This window comes from Bombina bombina, chromosome 4 (assembly GCF_027579735.1).
Source record: "Bombina bombina isolate aBomBom1 chromosome 4, aBomBom1.pri, whole genome shotgun sequence".
Lineage (NCBI taxonomy): Eukaryota > Metazoa > Chordata > Amphibia > Anura > Bombinatoridae > Bombina > Bombina bombina.
The window spans coordinates 559,659,970-559,680,986 of NC_069502.1; the positions used below are offsets into that span (position 1 = coordinate 559,659,970).

A 21,017-nucleotide genomic window follows, 5' to 3' on the forward strand; every position below is an offset into this window, starting at 1 on the left:
CAGAGCAGCCACGCTTACGCTGACAAGGGTTAATTTTGGCTAAAATGTTTTTGACAGAATTATCCATTACAGCCGTTAATTGTTGCATAGTAAGGAGTATTGGCGCGCTAGATGTACTAGGGGCCTCCTGAGTGGGCAAGACTCGTGTAGACGAAGGAGGGAATGATGCAGTACCATGCTTACTCCCCTCACTTGAGGAATCATCTTGGGCATCATTGTCATTATCACATAAATCACATTTATTTAAATGAATAGGAATTCTGGCTTCCCCACATTCAGAACACAGTCTATCTGGTAGTTCAGACATGTTAAACAGGCATAAACTTGATCAGAAAGTACAAAAAACGTTTTAAAATAAAACCGTTACTGTCACTTTAAATTTTAAACTGAACACACTTTATTACTGCAATTGCGAAAAAACATGAAGGAATTGTTCAAAATTCACCAAATTTTCACCACAGCGTCTTAAAGCCTTGAAAATATTGCACACCAATTTTGGAAGCTTTAACCCTTAAAATAACGGAACCGGAGCCGTTTTAAGCTTTAAACCCCTTTACAGTCCCTGGTATCTGCTTTGCTGAGACCCAACCAAACCCAAAGGGGAATACGATACCAAATGACGCCTTCAGAAGTCTTTTATAAGTATCAGAGCTCCTCTCACATGCGACTGCATGCCATGCCTCTCAAAAACAAGTGCGCAACACCGGCGCGAAAATGAGACTCTGCCTATGCTTTGGGAAAGCCCCTAAAGAATAAGGTGTCTAAAACAGTGCCTGCCGATATTATTATATCAAAATACCCAGATAAAATGATTCCTCAAGGCTAAATATGTGTTAATAATCAATCGATTTAGCCCAGAAAAAGTCTACAGTTTAAATAAGCCCTTGTGAAGCCCTTATTTACAATCGTAATAAACATGGCTTACCGGATCCCATAGGGAAAATGACAGCTTCCAGCATTACATCGTCTTGTTAGAATGTGTCATACCTCAAGCAGCAAGGGACTGCAAACTGTTCCCCCAACTGAAGTTAATTGCTCTCAACAGTCCTGTGTGGAACAGCCATGGATTTTAGTTACGGTTGCTAAAATCATTTTCCTCATACAAACAGAATTCTTCATCTCTTTTCTGTTTCTGAGTAAATAGTACGTACCAGCACTATTTGAAAATAACAAACTCTTGATTGAATAATGAAAAACTACAGTTAAACACTAAAAAACTCTAAGCCATCTCCGTGGAGATGTTGCCTGTACAACGGCAAAGAGAATGACTGGGGTAGGCGGAGCCTAGGAGGGATCATGTGACCAGCTTTGCTGGGCTCTTTGCCATTTCCTGTTGGGGAAGAGAATATCCCACAAGTAAGGATGACGCCGTGGACCGGACACACCTATGTTGGAGAAATAAAGGGCGTGGACTCACCATATCCGGAACGAAAGAATATTTATCAGGTAATCATTAATTTAGTTTTGGTTCCTAAGATATGGTGAGTGCACTGCGTCCTCAATTACTGTTAAGAACCAATACCCAAGCTAAAAGGGCACGGAGGACTAGGGAGGGCCAAGACAGGTAGACCCAAACAGAAGGCACCACTGCTTGAAGAACTTTTCTCCCAAAAGAAGCCTCAGCCGAGGCAAAAGAAACTAGCTTGAAAATTTTGTAAAAAGGTATAGAGAGAAAACCAAATTTGCGGCCTTGCAAATCTGTCTCACAGAAACTTCCCTCAAGAAGAGGAAATAGCCCTCATGGAATGAGCTTTAATTTTCTAGGAGGCTGCTGACCAGCAGTCTCATAATCAAAAAGGATTATACTTCTCAACCATAAAGAAAGAGAACACTAGCTATCTGACCCTAATGTTTCCTGGGAAACAAACAGGGCAGAGGACTGGCAAATATCCTTAGCCGCCTGTAGGTAAAATTTCAGAACACGCACAACATCCAGGTTGTGCAACAAACGTTCCTTATGAAAGGAAGGATAAGGACATAAGGAACAACAATCTTCCAATTGATAATTCTATCTGAATCCACTTTAGGAAGAAAAACCAACTTCGTACAAAGAAACGCCTTATCAGCATGAAAGATAAGAAAAGGCGAACAACACTGGAAGGTCGAGAGTTCTGAAACTCTGAGCAGAAGAGATAGTAAAAAGAAACAAAACCTTCCAAGATAAAAACTTAATATCTATGGAATGCAATGGCCCAAACTGAGCCAGCTGCAAAAACTTAAAGAACAAGTTTAAGGCTCCAAGCAACATACTTAAACACAGGCCTGATAAAAAAAAAAAAATTACACATCTGGCACATCCGCCAGACACTGGTGTAACCAAAAGGATAATGCAGAAATCTGATCCTTCAGAAAACTGACTGACAAACCGTTATCCAGACCTACCCGGAGAAAGGACAAAAATCCTAAGAATTCTACTTCCAAGAGAAGCCCTTGAATTCACACCAATAAGGAATTTACACCATACCATATGGAAAGTTACCCCTAACAGGCTTGTGAGCCTGAATCAATCTCATTGACTGAGTCAGAAAAAAAAAAACTACGCTTAGACAGAACTGAACCAAGCAGAAAGCTTCAGAGAAACAAAATGTGGAGGAAGGAATGGACCCTGAATTAGATGGTCCTTCCTCAGGAGAAACCTCCAAGGAAGCCTGTATACCAGATCCCGTGAGACCATACAAAAACTATTAAAATAACCAAATGTTCACTCTTATCTGATACGAGCAATGACTCGGGAAAGGAGAGCAAACTAAGGAACAGGTATCTCAGACTGAAATCCCAAGAAACCACCAGAGAAATTGATCAAGGCAGCCAGCTGATCTCTTGACCTTTAAACATACCTAGGAAGCTTGGCGTTCTGTGGAGACGCCATCAGATCTAACTCCGGTATCTAATTTGAGGGATAACCTGAAGAACCCCTCTGGATAGAGTCCACTCCCCGGAATTAAATATCTGTCTGCTCAGGAAATCCGATTCCCAGTTGTCGACTCCTGGAATCTGGATGGTGGATAGATAGCAATTGTGAGCTTCTGCCCACTGAACAAACCAAGCAACCTCTGTCATGGCTTAGGAATTCAGAGATCCTCCCTAGAGGTAAATGAAAATCACTGAGGTGAGATTGTCCGACTGGAACCTGATCAACCGGGCTAAGGACAACTGAAACAATGTAAATCACTTTCAACTACTAGATGTTTATGAGAGCAGACTCCTCCCGAGTCCATAATCCTTGCGCCATAAAACGAGTCCCAGACTGCTCCCCAGTGTAGAAGGCTGGCGTCCGTGGCCACAAACCCCAGGAAGGTTTCCAGAAGCATGTGCCCCGAGACAGAAACCATCACAGAAGAACAACAGATCTAGATCCATCCCTTGCGACAAATCCGAATTGTCCCCGTTCTATTGTATGAGCACGCATAACTGCAAGGCTCCCAAAATGAAAATAAGTAAAGGGATGATGTCCTGGAAGTGACCATCAGACCAAACACCTCTATACATTGAGTCACCAAAAGCCGAACAGTAGACTGCAGAATGAGGCAAGATAAAAGAATCTTGGATTTTCTGACCTCTGTCAGAAATTTTTTCATAGATAGGGAATCTATTATTGTCCCTAAGAAAACTACCCTGGTAGCTGTAACAAGGAAACTCTTTCCAGATTCACTTTACATCCGTGGAAACGAAGAAAAAAAAAAAAAACAACAAGATCTGTGTGAGTTTGCTTGTTGAAAAGATGGCGCCTGAACCAATATGTCATTGAAATTCCCCAAGATCTGGAAAAACCACAAACTGAAAGTGATGGTTTAGAAAGGCGAATCTCAGGAACTTGCGATGATCTATGTGGATGGGAACATGAACAAACACAACCTTCATGTCTATGATAGTCATGCTGACTTTCTTGTACCAAGGGGAGCATAGAACGAATGGACTCCATGTTGAAGGATGCTACTCTGAGAAACTCGATGAGATCCATTAGGTCTAAATAGGATGAACAAGGTCCCCCTTAGTTGGCAGCCACGATCAGATTAGGATAGATCCTAGACCCTGTTCTCTACAAGGAACTGGAACACCCACTCACAGGAAGGGAAAATCCTGAACATATTACAAAAATTACTCATCTGACCTGTAGATAAATATGAGAGGTAGAATATGCCCCTCGGAGTGAAGTTCTGAAATCTGTGTTGTAACACGGAAATACTATGTCCACAGCCAAAGGATCTGGGACAACTCACATCCAGACTTGCTAAAAATAGAGCAAATCTGCCCTTCACTTGATCCTTTCCCGGATCGGGAGCAAAACCTTCAAGCTGATTTAGCCTCAACTGCGGGTTTCTTTAAATGCTTCCCCTAGTTCCAAGACTGAATGGAAATAGCAGAGGAAGACTTACCTTTGAAGTTACAAAAGAAACAAATTTTACTCTGACGTCCTTAAAGGGACAGTCTACCATAGAATTGTTATTGTTTTAAAAGATAGATAATCCCTTTATTACCCATTCCCCAGTTTTGCATAACCAACAGTTATATTAATATACTTTCTACCTCTGATTACCTTGTATCTAGGAACCTTCTTCCAGACCCCTGATCACATGACTGTGACTGTTTATTATCTATGGTCTTAAAATTAGCATTGTTTTGTGCTAAATATTAAATAACCCCCTGTGCCTGAACACAGTGTTATCTATATGGCCCACGTGTACTTTCTGTCTCTGTGTTAAAAAGAGATTTAAAAAGCATGTGATAAGAGGCAGCCCTCAAAGCTTAGAAATTAGCATATAAGACTATGTTTAGTTTAAACTAAGAATACCAAGAGAAAAAAGCAAATTTGATGATAAAAGTAAATTGGAAAGTTGATTAAAATAAAAAGTCCTATCTGAATAATAAAAGTTTAATTTATACTAGACTGTCCCTTTAGAGTCTATTCTTCTCGTCTTATGGTAGAAAAGACCCTCTTTTCACCAGTAAAATCAGAAGATATTTCTGTCAGTTCAAGTCCAAACAAACAATGTCTCACCCTTGTAAGGGTGCACCAGAAGCTTTAACTTTGAGGAAAACATCAGCTGACCAAGATTTTAACCACAACGCCCCGCGGGATAGCACAGTGAAGCCAGAAATCTTGGCTCCCAGTCTATTTAGACAAGACATCGCACCAAAAAGAGGCCGCACTTGACAGTGGCAATACATGCAGGTTTCTGTAGAAAACCTAAATGATCAAATAATCCTCCAGTTTCTTTTCTTGTCCATGGATCCGTAAAGGAAAATCTATCCTCCATAGGGATCGAAATTCTGAGCCATAGTAGAAATGGTCACTTCTACTTAAAGCCCTGTGCATTTAAAGGAGACAGACAGGAACAATCCTTTAAAAAAAAAGACGGAGACAGGGAGAAAGGTATCCCTAGCTTCTCCTATTCCTGTGGCACGTCTAGAAACACTTCCACATAGGAAGGAACATCATAGAAATGATAAAGTTCGCAAAAACTTCCAAGGGTTGACAACGACAGGAGTATCGATATCGTCCAAGTAGCCAAAACCTCCTTTAACAATACATGAGGTGATCAAGCATACAACTGAAGGATACCACTTCAGTATCAGATTAAGGAATTAATGTCCTAATCTGAGATTTCACCCTCAGAGGCTACCGACCTATCCTCCACATCAGACCTAAGAGGAAGGATAAACTGTGTAGCATCAGGAGGAACAGAAACCTTACTATCTGAATCTCTAATATTCCTCTTACGATTTCCCTTTAGTATAGGAAAAGCAGATAATGCCACAGATACCGAGAAGATACCTGGGCTGCAAATTCTGCAGGCAAATAACTCCTACAGGAGATTGAGAGGAACCGCAGGACACTGCATGTGACGCCATAGAGGCTTGGAACATTTGAGGAGAAAGCTGTGGCATTGCTGAAACAGCATCATCCTGAGAGACATGAGGCTAAACAAAAAACTCAAATTTTGAAAGTCTAACATAAGGTAAATAACCCAATCTTATTCATAGGAACAGTCCTCTGTTCCAAAACTTGAGCAATTATGCCCAGTACACATGTCCTGTGACCACAATAAAAGTGTACTGTCACTAAGGAAAATTAAGGATCATAAAATGTACTTAAATCTAAATCATTAAACAGGCACTTAATGATAGACAGGGCAAAAAACATATGTTACATCATATTTAGATTCACAACAGTCCCCTGAACATTAATTGTGTAAGTTTCTGAAAACATGCGCTTTTCCTATTCTGCAAATGGCGCTGCTCCGTTCTTTTGTAAGAGAAGGAAGGGTCACGTGGGACGCACCCAAGGAAACTAAAAATGGCGCTGCTCCGCTTTACTAAGGAGGCAGAGACCCAGATCGGCAAGGGATGAAAAGCGCCCACGCTTCATTCCCACAGCCGAAAACACATCTAAACAAGGTTCTTTCAAAGAAACAACAAAAAAGCATTAACGCCATGATAGACTTAGAACATTGTTCTGTCAGTCTTAAAACGTTGTTTAAAACATGTTAAAACATAATTGAGTCACCAAAATTTAACCATCGAAAGATAGTAACAAAAAACAAAGGAGGATAGATGATCACCAGGGTCAGCTCTTCTTAAGAATGGATGGAAAATCTGAGGAAAAGAAAATTCTGGGGAAGATCTAGCTGTGTTTTAACATTCTGCAAAATTTGAGCGCCTTCTCTTTCATTTTTTAAAACATAATTGAGCAGATTCTGCTTGGCATCCCAAGCACAAAATAGTGAATCCATAATAAAAGGGTACTCTAACAAGATAACTCTGAAGTAATCAGAGACCGAATCCCCCAACTGAAAACGTTAACATACCACTGTACTACCGTGGTAACTAGGATAACATCAGGCATAATTAAATTATACTGAGGGACTTAAAGAGTTAAAGAAACTATAGCCTCTGGGGATGAATTATACAATAAAAATATCCCCATAAGTCTCACACATGCATAAAGTGCCTGCCACTGCCGATTAAAATCCTTCCCAAGGATTTATTAAGTCCCAATAATAGTGCAGTATAATCTGCTTCAGTGCCAGAATTCAGTCTCTTAATTATCCCATAAGACAAAAATGGCACTTACCTGCACCTCTAGCTGTCCAGCAGGAGGACAGCTCACCCAGCATGAAAGGAAGCCACTCCTCACAGGAGGCCTGTGAAGAAAGGACAGAGTAAACCTACTCAAGCTTTCTATACAGGGCAGCAATATGTTAGAAAAACGCAGTGAGGCCCACCCCACAAGTTCCTAACTGCTTAAAAGCCACCACTGCCCTACTGAAAAGACTAACGTGGAGTACGGCTAAACCCAATCTTGAAAAGAAAGATCAGAGCAAACCTACTCTGGCTTTCAAAATAATAAAATCTTGATTGAAGTAAAATAAATCAGACACCAAAATCTTCACCTCCTCCTTGCATCGAGGCAAAGAGAATGGGGATTGTGGGAAGGGGAGGGATACTTTGCTGTGGTGCTCTTTGCCTCCTCCTGCTGGCTAGCAGTGATATTCCCAACAGTAATTGAGGATGCCGTGGACTCACCATATCTTAGAAAACAAAAAGATAGATAATCCATTTATTACCCATTCCCCAGTTTTGCATAACCAACATGGTTATATGAAAATACTCTGTTATACTCTGCAAACTGCACCCTTATCTCAGCGATTTTTACATCCTTGCATTTTAGCCAAATTAGTGCTGGTTCATGCATAACTCCACAGGAGTAAGTAGAATGTTATCTTCATGGCAACAAACTAGCACTATCTGGCACAAAACTGAGAAATGCGGCGGCCTGCAGGGGCTTAGAAACAAGCAGAGATTTAGAAGTTATAAAAGCATATTAATGTAACTTGTTTGGTTATGCAAAATTGGGGAATGGGTAGTAAAGGATTTATCCATCCTTTTAAACAAGGATATACATATATAGTAGACTGACCCTTTAAATCAACAGGAAGCTAAACAAGTCAATGGAACTAAAGACAATATAAGTTTTGCAATAAAGATGGTGATACCTGCAAGTTTTGTGGTCAAAATGTCTTCATATTCTTCACGAATTTTATCTTCTCGTTCTTTAAGGAGACGTTCACATATCATTCCAACCTGTCTTAGAGTAAAAAGTGGCTGTTCCTTTCGTAATGTTGAGGAAGTGGATGATCCTTCAAAAGACAGGACATTTATAAGTTTTAAAATCCCCCCCTTGCACTGCTTCTAATAAACAGATTTTTTACTATTTACCAGTTGTATATACAGCACTTATTATAGTCGTTAAACCTATAAGTTAGCCTGCAACATATTTTTACTCCTTTGACAGGTTTAAAATTATATAGTAGAGAAATTGGACAAACAGCCCAGAAGATGAGAAAAACTGTAGATGTATTTACATACAGGTACAATGAAAGAAAATTCCCCTTGCTGTATTGTGTATGCAAAATAAAGCCAGTTTTGCACATGATCTAAACACCAAATATACTGCAAGTAAAGAAAATTTGTTTAGCATAGGCATGGTGTCCCACTGTAACTAAGAATACACATTCTTGTTTTACAACCAGTGAGCACGAACAGGCAGAGAGGCCCAGAACCAGAGCAAATTATTTTGAGATTACCACAAGATCAAAACTGGCACACTGGCTCCCAAGGAGGACATTAGCAATGTTAAAAAACAAAACAAACACCTCTCTATAAAATGATACTCACCAGGTAAAGTTGGCCCAGAAGGGAGGAAAGTCTGTGGCTGCCCTTCTGTAGAACAGCAGGGGTCTGTATGTTGAAAGCTGCTTTCCAAGTGTTTTCTCTTTTGCATCCGTTTATACTCTTGCTTTATGTTGAAAAGGATTTGTTCTGTAAAGGAATGGAATGAAGGGGTTCAAACGGAACACCCTGTAAAACGTTAAGAACTAAGTTTAAGCTCCACGGCGGAGCAACAGTCTTAAACACAGGCTTAATCCTGGCCAAAGCCTGACAAAAAGCCTGAACGTCTGGAACTTCTGACAGACGTTGAGCTGAGATCTGTCCCTTTAAAGAAGTAGCAGATAAACCCTTTTCTAAACCTTCTTGTAGAAAAGACAATATCCTAGGAATCCTAACCTTACTCCATGAGTAACTCTTGGATTCGCACCAATGCAAATATTTACGCCATATTTTATGGTAAATTTTCCTGGTAACAGGTTTCCTCGCCTGTATTAAGGTATCAATTACTGACTCCGAAAATCCACGCTTTGATAAAATCAAGCGTTATATCTCCATGCAGTCAGCCTCAGAGAAATTAGATTTTGATGTTTGAAAGGACCCTGAATCAGAAGGTCCTGTCTCAGAGGCAGAGACCAAGGTGGACAGGATGACATGTCCACTAGATCTGCATACCAGGTCCTGCGTGGCCACGCAGGCGCTATTACCGGGGTTTTCCGGAAACCCGCCCACCCGATAAGCCGCCCATGGGCGCTTATTTTAGGTGGGCGGTTATATGGGGTTAAACATTATCTGATCGGGCAAGACGGGCAAAAAGGGCTTACCGGTCTTTTTAATCATGCGATGTCGTCGGCTAGGTCGGTCCACAGGAGAAGGCAGCATATACGCCCCGGACTCACTCCTTGAGCTTGTCTGTCCTATTACGGTACATTGTGCTTCCTCTCCCTACATCAACCTCCCGCGTCCCCAGATGACGTCACACCCGCTCGATTCTTTCCGGTCACCTGCCCTGCACTCTCAAATGGGACGGATCCTAATATATACGCCTGTGCTCTCCTTCCCCTTAGCAATCTAGGTACCGGTAGTAGAAAAGATGTTCAGGGGCACCAGGCTTCATCCATAAAACTTGCTGGTTTTAAATTGTACCATACTTTACCAATAAATTAAAGTTTTATAGATTAAGCCTGGTGCCCCTGAACATCTTTTCTACTACCTACCGTACAAACTGTGAAGCATTTTACTAACACAAACCTGTTATGTATCCTGACGACTCGAGTCACACAGGGACACAGTCTGACAGTCTGCTCTGTAAATCAATGCGGCAGCCTTCCCTATGCCTGAGCCTGACACTCGAGCTCCATAGCCTACATCCGGTCAGGATCTTCACTGTATTGGTGTGCTCTATGTCAATCAAATTCATCCAACCAATCCCCTGCAGGCAGCTCACATGTTCCAATAAAATACGAATAAGTATAGCTTTGCTTGGAGTTGCAAGTTACCGGCTGGAGTCCAAATAATAAAAACATAGCATTGATCCTAGGTGGGGTGAAAATCAGGTATTATCTTAAATAAAAAATATATTTTTAATCTGCTCTGCCCAGATTGAATTACATAGGTAAAACAGTACCTATACCTATAACCCAAAATGGAGTCCAAACCGGTACCAAAACGTGTGCAAAAGTCATATACTATCAGTGACAAGTTAGATGCTGTTAAAAGAGTAAAATAACTTTCTGGTAATTTATCTGCAGCCGCAAGAGAGTTGGGTATTGATAGAAAACGTATATGTGAATGGTGCCAAAGGGAATCTGAACTGACAAATATCCCAGACAAGAAGAGGCGCAGATCTGCAGGTGGTGGTCGAGGACCACAACATGCACATTTAGAAACTGTACTATTACAGTGGGTTAGGGAACAACGTGCAAATAAACCGATTGTTAATTATCGCCGTTTACGTGAACAGGCTTTTGTAATTGCACAAGAGCATGAAATAGAAACAGCGGAATTCAAGTGCTCTGATAAGTGGATATCAAACTTTATGAAACGTAACAAGCTATCTGTGAGAAAGGTTACACATGTAGGTCAAGCAGACAATAAAACTCTAGGAGAAAAGGCACAAATTGCACGCGGCTATTTGGACAGTATACCTTCACTAACAGCAGATTTGGAAGCTGACCACATTTACAATATGGATGAGACACCTGTATATATTGACATGTTAAGCTCTTCCACCATAGACTTTGTTGGCAATAAAAATTTGGATGCTAGCCACTGTGGTGCTACTAAAGCTCGCTTTACTGCTGTGTTATGTGTTAATGCTGCTGGCAGTGTTATAAAAACAATGATAATCCTTAAAGGTTTAAAAAAAGTTCCAAAAATTAAGGTACCAAAAAATATTTATTTAACAGTATCTAATAAGGGATCAATGACCTATGAACTTATGCTTTTGTGGATTCAAAATGTGTTTGGACAGCGAGTGTCTCGATTATTCAACATAGAGAAATCTGTATTGTTCATGGATGAATGCTCAGCACACAAGAAGTCCGAATTGTTGGAGGCATTTCAGCGTAGGAATACAGTTGTCAAACTTATCCCTCCGAAAACATCCTATCTACAGCCATTAGATGTAGCAATCAATGGTCCATTCAAAAAAGCACTTCGTGCTCAGTGGGAAGATTGGTTTGCCAATGGCGAAAAGGAGTATACAAACAAAGGTTATCGCAAAAAACCTTCCTATCAACACATAGTGGACTTTGTGGCTCATGCTGTAGTCAGTCTCAAAGAAAGCATAAGTCGTGCTTTTCAATGCTGTGGAATAGCACCCCGTGGGCAGACAGTGAAAAACGAACTGTTGAACACACGCTTAGTTGAGGTTTTCTCTGTCTCTAATGAAAATGAAAGAGAAGATGACGATTATGATGATCATGATGATGATGATGATGACCACGATGCAGAAAGTGAAATTTCCAGTACCAGTACAGATGAAGATATACTTGGATTGTTCAAAAGTGATGACGAGTTGGAATTCAAAGGCTTTGAAAGTTCATGAAGATTTAATCAGACAATATGGACTATGGTACCGTATATATGTTGGTTACTTGGTTGTATTAAAAATTTTGAAAGTCAGTTTTACTTATTTGATGTTACTATAATAAAAAAAAAAGTTCCTATTTGAGAGTTACATGAACATTTTACCAGATGCCATATGTATATTAGGTTATACTGGTATTAGGTTATATCAGGTTATATTAAAAAAAATTGAAATGCCAGTTTGATTTAACATGCTGTTTTTTTTTTTATTATTTTAAAAAAAATGTACATGAGGTAATAAATGTACTTACTACAAGAAAATAAAGCATCCTCTTTTATTTGTTATGGCTTAGCACTACTTTAAAATCATTTGGAGGGGCTATCAGCATCCTACAGACTGGTATAAGTGACTACCGTATTATAGCCCTGGGCTGTTATTTGGTCCAAGAATGAAGGCCAAAAAAACAGGTTTTTCCATTTAACGGCCCTGGGCGGGTTTTCGGAAAACCCCGGTAGAATCACCAATGCTCTCTCCTGTTTGATCCTGGCAATCAATCGAGGAAGCATTGGGAAGGGTGGAAACACATAAGCCATGTTGAAGGCCCAAGGTGCTGTCAGAGCATCTATCAGAACCGCTCCCGGGTCCCTGGACCCGTAACAAGGAAGCTTGGCGTTCTGGCGAGACGCCATGAGATCCAGATCTGGTTTGCCCCAACGCCGAAGTATTTGGGCAAAGACCTCCGGATGAAGTTCCCACTCCCCCGGATGAAAAGTCTGGCGACTTAGAAAATCCGCCTCACAGTTCTCCACGCCTGGGATGTGGATCGCAGATAGGTGGCAAGAGTGAGACTCTGCCCAGTGAATTATCTTTGAGACTTCCATCATCGCTAGGGAACTCCTTGTCCCTCCCTGATGGTTGATGTAAGCCACAGTCGTGATGTTGTCCGACTGAAACCTGATGAACCTCAGAGTTGCTAACTGAGGCCAAGCCAGAAGGGCATTGAAAACTGCTCTTAATTCCAGAATGTTTATGGGAAGGAGACTCTCCTCCTGAGTCCATGATCCCTGAGTCTTCAGGGAATTCCAGACAGCGCCCCAACCTAGAAGGCTGGCGTCTGTTGTTACAATCGTCCAATCTGGTCTGCTGAAGGGCATCCCCTTGGACAGATGTGGCCGAGAGAGCCACCATCGAAGAGAATTTCTGGTCTCTTGATCCAGCATAGGGGACAAATCTGAGTAATCCCCATTCCACTGACAATTGCAGTGGTCTGAGATGCAGGCGTGCAAAGGGTACTATGTCCATTGCCGCTACCATTAAGCCGATTACCTCCATGCATTGAGCCACTGACGGGTGTGGAATGGAATGAAGGACACGGCAAGCATTTAGGAGTTTTGTTAACCTGTCCTCTGTCAGGTAAATTTTCATTTCTACTGAATCTATAAGAGTCCCTAAGAAGGGAACTCTTGTGAGTGGCAATAGAGAACTCTTTTCTCCGTTCACCTTCCACCCATGTGACCTTAGAAATGCCAGTACTAACTCTGTATGAGACTTGGCAGCTTGAAAACTTGAAGCTTGTATCAGAATGTCGTCTAGGTACGGAGCTACCGATATTCCTCGCGGTCTTAGTACCGCCAGAAGAGAACCCAGAACCTTTGTAAAGATTCTTGGAGCAGTAGCTAACCCGAAGGGAAGAGCTACAAACTGGTAATGCCTGTCTAGGAAGGCAAACCTTAGGTACCGGTAATGATCTTTGTGAATCGGTATGTGAAGGTAAGCGTCCTTTAAATCCACTGTGGTCATGTACTGACCCTTTTGGATCATGGGTAAGATTGTCCGAATAGTTTCCATTTTGAACGATGGAACTCTTAGGAATTTGTTTAGGATCTTTAAATCCAAGATTGGTCTGAAGGTTCCTTCTTTCTTGGGAACCACAAACAGATTTGAGTAAAACCCTTGTCCGTGTTCCGACCGCGGAACCGTGTGGATCACTCCCATTAGTAAAAGATCTTGTACACAGCGTAGAAATGCCTCTTTCTTTATCTGGTTTGCTGACAACCTTGAAAGATGAAATCTCCCTTTTGGAGGAGAAGCTTTGAAGTCCAGAAGATATCCCTGAGATATGATCTCTAACGCCCAGGGATCCTGGACATCTCTTGCCCAAGCCTGGGCGAAGAGAGAAAGTCTGCCCCCCACTAGATCCGTTTCCGGATTGGGGGCCCTCACTTCATGCTGTCTTAGGGGCAGCAGCAGGTTTTCTGGCCTGCTTGCCCTTGTTCCAGGTCTGGTTAGTTTTCCAGCCCTGTCTGTAACGAGCAATAGCTCCTTCCTGTTTTGGAGCGGAGGAAGTTGATGCTGCTCCTGCCTTGAAGTTACGAAAGGCACGAAAATTAGACTGTCTAGCCCTTGGTTTGGCTCTGTCTTGAGGCAGGGCATGGCCCTTACCTCCAGTAATGTCAGCGATAATTTCTTTCAAACCGGGCCCGAATAATGTCTGCCCTTTGAAAGGTATGTTAAGCAATTTAGATTTAGAAGTCACATCGGCTGACCAGGATTTAAGCCACAGCGCTCTGCGCGCCTGAATGGCGAATCCGGAGTTCTTAGCCGTAAGTTTAGTTAAGTGTACTACGGCATCAGAAATAAATGAATTAGCTAGCTTAAGGACTCTAAGCTTGTCTGTAATCTCATCCAACGTAGCTGAGCTAATGGTCTCTTCCAGAGACTCAAACCAGAATGCAGCCGCGACAGGCGCAATGCATGCAAGGGGTTGCAATATAAAACCTTGTTGAACAAACATTTTCTTAAGGTAACCCTCTAACTTTTTATCCATTGGATCTGAAAAAGCACAGCTATCCTCCACCGGGATAGTGGTGCGCTTAGCCAAAGTAGAAACTGCTCCCTCCACCTTAGGGACCGTCTGCCATAAGTCCCGTGTGGTGGCGTCTATTGGAAACATTTTCCTAAATATAGGAGGGGGTGAGAAAGGCACACCGGGTCTGTCCCACTCCTTGTTAACAATTTCTGTAAGCCTTTTAGGTATAGGAAAAACGTCAGTACACGTCGGTATCGCAAAATATTTATCCAGCCTACATATTTTCTCTGGGATTGCAACCGTGTTACAATCATTCAGAGCCGCCAATACCTCCCCTAGTAACACACGGAGGTTCTCAAGCTTAAATTTTAAATTTGAAATGTCTGAATTCAGTTTATTTGGATCAGATCCGTCACCCAAAGAATGAAGCTCTCCGTCTTCATGTTCTGCAAATTGTGACGCAGTATCAGACATGGCCCTATTATTATCAGCGCACTCTGTTCTCACCCCAGAGTGGTCGCGTTTACCCCTAAGTTCTGGCAATTTAGATAAAACTTCAGTCATAACATTAGCCATGTCTTGCAAAGTGATTTGTAAGGGCCGCCCTGATGTACTTGGCGCCACAATATCACGCACCTCCTGAGCGGGAGATGCAGGTACTGACACGTGAGGAGAGTTACGTCGGCATAACTTCCCCCTCGTTGTCTGGTGAAATTTTCTTGACATGTACAGATTGGCTTTTACTTAAAGTAGCATCAATGCAATTAGTACACAAATTTCTATTGGGCTCCACATTGGCCTTTGAACATATTGCACAAAGAGATTCCTCTGTGTCAGACATGTTTAAACAAACTAGCAATTAGACTAGCAAGCTTGGAAAATACTTTTCAAATAAATTTACAAGCAATATACCCCAAGGCAGAACATACAGTGATCTGAGATGTCATCGCAGAAAATGCAGCATGTCTGCAGAAAGAACAGGACACATGCAGGAACTGTTACTGCTTTAACTTTGCAGCTCTGCTTCATGTCAGGCTGTTCTCTTCAAACAGAGCTGTGTTTTGTCTGCACTGTGTAAGTTTTCATTAACACAGTGCATCCACAGCAAAGTGCTGTTTGAAGTGAACAGTGAAATATGCAGGAGAGCTGCAAAACAGCAGCTCATTGATTGTTGACTGGCTCTCAGATTTTTTTCAAACCCGCCCCCTAGCCTTTCCCAGTCTGCAAAGCATTTTTTTTCTGAATGTAAGACATTCTTATGAGCAATGCATCTTTTTTTATTACTACATTTCTATGTTAGACCAAGAGAAAAGGAAACAAATTTATTCAAGAGACATTTTACAATTTATTTGTTTTTGTCTGCAGCTCATTTGCAATGCAATTTTCAACTGCTGCAATATATTATAAAACTTTTAAAATTGCTTTATTATCTAGTTAACCAACACACTGCAATTGAACTGGTGCTTTAATGTAACTGCCTAAATTAAAATTGAATTTAAAAATAACCTGCAGAAAATGTTTTCACTAAAAAAAATCTCATCGCAGAAAGTGAAAAAAAGTTCTGCATCTGGGGCAATATAAAAAACGTTACTGTGCCTTTAAGAAGCACACAAAACTGTCACAGTTGAAATAACAATGAACCGGATTAGTTATAGCAACCAAATTTTCACAGTAAATGCATTAAGTTAGCAAAGGATTGCACCCACTAGCAAATGGATGATTAACCCCTTAATACCAAAAACGGATAACAATTAAAAATATAAACGTTTTTATCACAGTCAAAGCACAGTCTCACAGGTCTGCTGTGAGTGATTACCTCCCTCAAAACTAGTTTTGGAGACCCCTGAGCTCTGTAGAGACGTCCTGGATCATGCAGGGAGAAAAAGTTAGACTGACTGAATTTCTACTGCGCAATAAAGCACCAAAATAGGCCCCTCCCACACATAATACAACAGTGGGGAAGCTCAGTAAACTGATTTTATTCATAAACAAACGACAGCCATGTGGAAAAATAATGCCCATAAAATTTTTCACCAAGTACCTCAGAGAAAAAACGATTAACATGCCAGTAAACGTTTTAAATATAAAATTATGAAATGTTATTAAAAAGCCTGCTGCTAGTCGCTTTCACTGCAGAATAGGCTATAAGTTATATGTATACAGTATTTTCTTAGTGAAGTGCCATTCCCCAGAAATACTTCAGTGTAAACATACATACATATCAGCCTGATACCAGTTGCCACTACTGCATTTAAGGCTGCACTTACATCGGTATTAGCAGTATTTTCTCAGTCAATTCCATTCCTTAGAAAAACATAATTTATGCTTACCTGATAAATTCCTTTCTTCTGTAGTGTGATCAGTCCACGGGTCATCATTACTTCTGGGATATTACTCCTCCCCAACAGGAAGTGCAAGAGGATTCACCCAGCAGAGTTGCATATAGCCCCTCCCCTCTACGTCACCCCCAGTCATTCGACCAAGAACCAACGAGAAAGGAGGAACCAAGGGTGTAGTGGTGACTGGAGTATAATTTAAAAATAAATTACCTGCCTTAAAAAACAGGGCGGGCCGTGGACTGATCACACTACAGAAGAAAGGAATTTATCAGGTAAGCATAAATTATGTTTTCTTCTGTTAAGTGTGATCAGTCCATGGGTCATCATTACTTCTGGGATACCAATACCAAAGCAAAAGTACACGGATGACGGGAGGGATAGGCAGGCTCTTTATACAGAAGGAACCACTGCCTGAAGAACCTTTCTCCCAAAAATAGCCTCCGAGGAAGCAAATGTGTCAAATTTGTAAAATTTGGAAAAAGTATGAAGCGAAGACCAAGTTGCAGCCTTGCAAATCTGTTCAACAGAGGCCTCATTCTTAAAGGCCCAAGTGGAAGCCACAGCTCTAGTGGAATGAGCTGTAATTCTTTCAGGAGGTTGCTGTCCAGCAGTCTCATAGGCTAAACGTATTATGCTACGAAGCCAAAAAGAGAGAGAGGTAGCAGAAGCTTTTTGACCTCTCCTCTGACCAGAGTAAACGACAAACAGGGAAGACGTCTGTCGAAATTCTTTAGTTGCCTGTAAGTAAAATTTTAGGGCACGAACTACATCCAGATTGTGCAGAAGACGTTCCTTCTTTGAAGAAGGATTTGGACACAAAGATGGAACAACAATCTCTTGATTGATATTCCTATTAGTGACTACCTTGGGTAAGAACCCAGGTTTAGTACGCAGAACTACCTTATCCGAATGAAAAATCAAATAAGGAGAATCACAATGTAAGGCTGATAATTCAGAGACTCTTCGAGCCGATGAAATAGCCATTAAAAATAGAACTTTCCAAGCTAACAACTTTATATCAATGGAATGGAGGGGTTCAAACGGAACGCCCAGTAAAACGTTAAGAACAAGATTTAAACTCCATGGTGGAGCAACAGTCTTAAACACAGGCTTAATCCTCGCTAAAGCCTGACAAAAAGCCTGAACGTCTGGCACTTCTGACAGACGTTTGTGTAACAGAATGGACAGAGCTGAGATCTGTCCCTTTAATGAACTAGCAGATAAACCCTTTTCTAAACCTTCTTGTAGAAAAGACAATATCCTAGGAATCCTAACCTTACTCCAAGAGTAACCTTTGGATTCACACCAATATAGGTATTTACGCCATATTTTATGGTAAATCTTTCTGGTAACAGGCTTCCTGGCCTGTATTAAGGTGTCAATAACTGACTCAGAAAACCCACGTCTTGATAAAATCAAACGTTCAATTTCCAAGCAGTCAGCTTCAGAGAAGTTAGATTTTGATGTTTGAAAGGACCCTGTATCAGGAGGTCCTGTTTCAGAGGTAGAGACCAAGGTGGACAGGATGACATGTCCACCAGGTCTGCATACCAAGTCCTGCGTGGCCATGCAGGTGCTATCAGAATCACTGATGCTCTCTCCTGTTTGATTCTGGCAATCAATCGAGGAAGCATCGGGAAGGGTGGAAACACATAAGCCATCCTGAAGTCCCAAGGTGCCGTCAGGGCATCTATTAGGACTGCTCCTGGATCCCTGGATCTGGACCCGTACCGAGGAAGCTTGGCGTTCTGTCGAGACGCCATGAGATCTATCTCTGGCTTGCCCCAACGTCGAAGTATTTGGGCAAAGACCTCCGGATGAAGTTCCCATTCCCCCGGATGAAAAGTCTGACGACTTAAGAAATCCGCCTCCCAATTCTCCACTCCCGGGATGTGGATTGCTGACAGGTGGCAAGAGTGAGACTCTGCCCAGCGAATTATCTTTGATACTTCCATCATTGCTAGGGAGCTCCTTGTCCCTCCCTGATGATTGATGTAAGCTACAGTCGTGATGTTGTCCGACTGAAACCTGATGAACCCCCGAGTTGTCAACTGGGGCCAAGCCAGGAGGGCATTGAGAACTGCTCTCAATTCCAGAATGTTTATTGGCAGGAGACTCTCCTCCTGACTCCATTGTCCCTGAGCCTTCAGAGAATTCCAGACGGCACCCCAACCTAGAAGGCTGGCGTCTGTTGTTACAATTGTCCAGTCTGGTCTGCTGAATGGCATCCCCCTGGACAGATGTGGCCGAGAAAGCCACCATAGAAGAGAATTTCTGGTCTCTTGATCCAGATTCAGAGAAGGGGACAAGTCTGAGTAATCCCCATTCCACTGACTTAGCATGCACAATTGCAGTGGTCTGAGGTGTAAGCGAGCAAATGGCACTATGTCCATTGCTGCTACCATTAGGCCGATTACCTCCAAGCATTGAGCCACCGATGGGTGTTGAATGGAATGAAGGGTGCGGCAAGCACTTTGAAGTCTTGTTAACCTGTCTTCTGTCAGGTAAATCTTCATTTCTACAGAATCTATAAGAGTCCCCAGGAAGGGAACTCTTGTAAGTGGAACGAGTGAACTTTTCTTTTCGTTCACCTTCCATCCATGTGACCTTAGAAATGCCAGTACTAACTCTGTATGAGACTTGGCAGTTTGAAAGCTTGAAGCTTGTATCAGAATGTCGTCTAGGTAAGGAGCTACCGAAATTCCCCGCGGTCTTAGTACCGCCAGAAGAGCACCTAGAACCTTTGTGAAGATTCTTGGAGCTGTAGCCAATCCGAATGGAAGAGCCACAAACTGGTAATGCCTGTCTAGAAAGGCAAACCTTAGATACCGGTAATGATCTTTGTGAATCGGTATGTGAAGGTAAGCGTCCTTTAAGTCCACTGTGGTCATGTACTGACCTTCTTGGATCATGGGTAAAATTGTCCGGATAGTCTCCATTTTGAATGATGGAACTCTTAGGAATTTGTTTAGGATCTTTAAATCCAGGATTGGTCTGAAAGTTCCCTCTTTTTTGGGAACCACAAACAGATTTGAGTAAAACCCTTGTCCCTGTTCCGACCGTGGAACTGGATGGATTACTCCCATTAACAATAGATCTTGTATGCAGCGTAGAAACGCTTCTTTCTTTGTTTGGTTTGTCGACAACCTTGACAGATGAAACCTCTCTCTTGGAGGAGAGTGTTTGAAGTCCAGAAGGTATCCCTGAGATATTATCTCTAGCGTCCAGGGATCCTGGACATCTCTTGCCCAAGCCTGGGCGAAGAGAGAAAGTCTGCCCCCCACTAGATCCGATCCCGGATCGGGGGCCCTCAATTCATGCTGTTTTAGTGGCAGCTGCAGGCTTCCTGGCCTGCTTGCCCTTGTTCCAGGACTGGTTAGGTCTCCAGCCTTGTCTGTAGCGAGCACCAGATCCTTCTTGTTTTGGAGTAGTGGAAGATGATGCTGCTCCTGCTTTGAAATTCCGAAAGGAACGAAAATTAGACTGTCTAGCCTTAGGTTTGGCTTTGTCTTGAGGTAGGGCGTGGCCCTTACCTCCTGTAATGTCAGCGATAATTTCTTTCAAACCAGGCCCAAATAAGGTCTGTCCCTTGAAAGGTATATTAAGTAATTTGGACTTAGAAGTTACATCAGCTGACCAGGATTTTAGCCACAGTGCTCTGCGCGCTTGAATGGCGAATCCGGAATTCTTAGCCGTAAGTTTAATTAAATGTACTACGGCTTCCGAAATGAATGAATTAGATAGCTTAAGTACTCTAAGCCTGTCTGAAATGTCGTCCAGCGTAGCTGAACTAAGATTCTCTTCTAGAGACTCAATCCAGAATGCCGCTGCAGCCGTGATCGGCGCAATGCATGCAAGGGGTTGCAATATAAAACCTTGTTGAACAAACATTTTCTTAAGGTAACCCTCTAATTTTTTATCCATTGGATCTGAAAAGGCACAGCTATCCTCTACCGGGATAGTGGTACGTTTAGCTAAAGTATAAACTGCTCCCTCCACCTTAGGGACCGTTTGCCATAAATCCCGTGTGGTGGTGTCTATTGGAAACATCTTTCTAAATATTGGAGGGGGTGAGAACGACACACCGGGTCTATCCCACTCCTTAGTAATAATTTCAGTTAGTCTTTTAGGTATAGGAAAAACGTCAGTACTTGTTGGTACAGCAAAA

At 42.0% G+C, this 21,017-nt stretch overlaps 1 protein-coding gene across 1 annotated transcript in view; it reads right to left on the minus strand.

The window, feature by feature from the left end:
- AKIRIN2 (akirin 2) overlaps positions 1-21,017 on the minus strand; it is a 127,400-nt gene that overhangs the window by 69,215 nt on the left and 37,168 nt on the right. The window contains exons 2-3 of the mRNA XM_053710530.1: positions 8,680-8,823; positions 7,998-8,141 (exon numbers count right to left, since the gene is read on the minus strand). Coding sequence (XP_053566505.1) covers positions 7,998-8,141; positions 8,680-8,823 — 288 coding nt within the window. The remainder of the gene's footprint in view (positions 1-7,997; positions 8,142-8,679; positions 8,824-21,017) is intronic.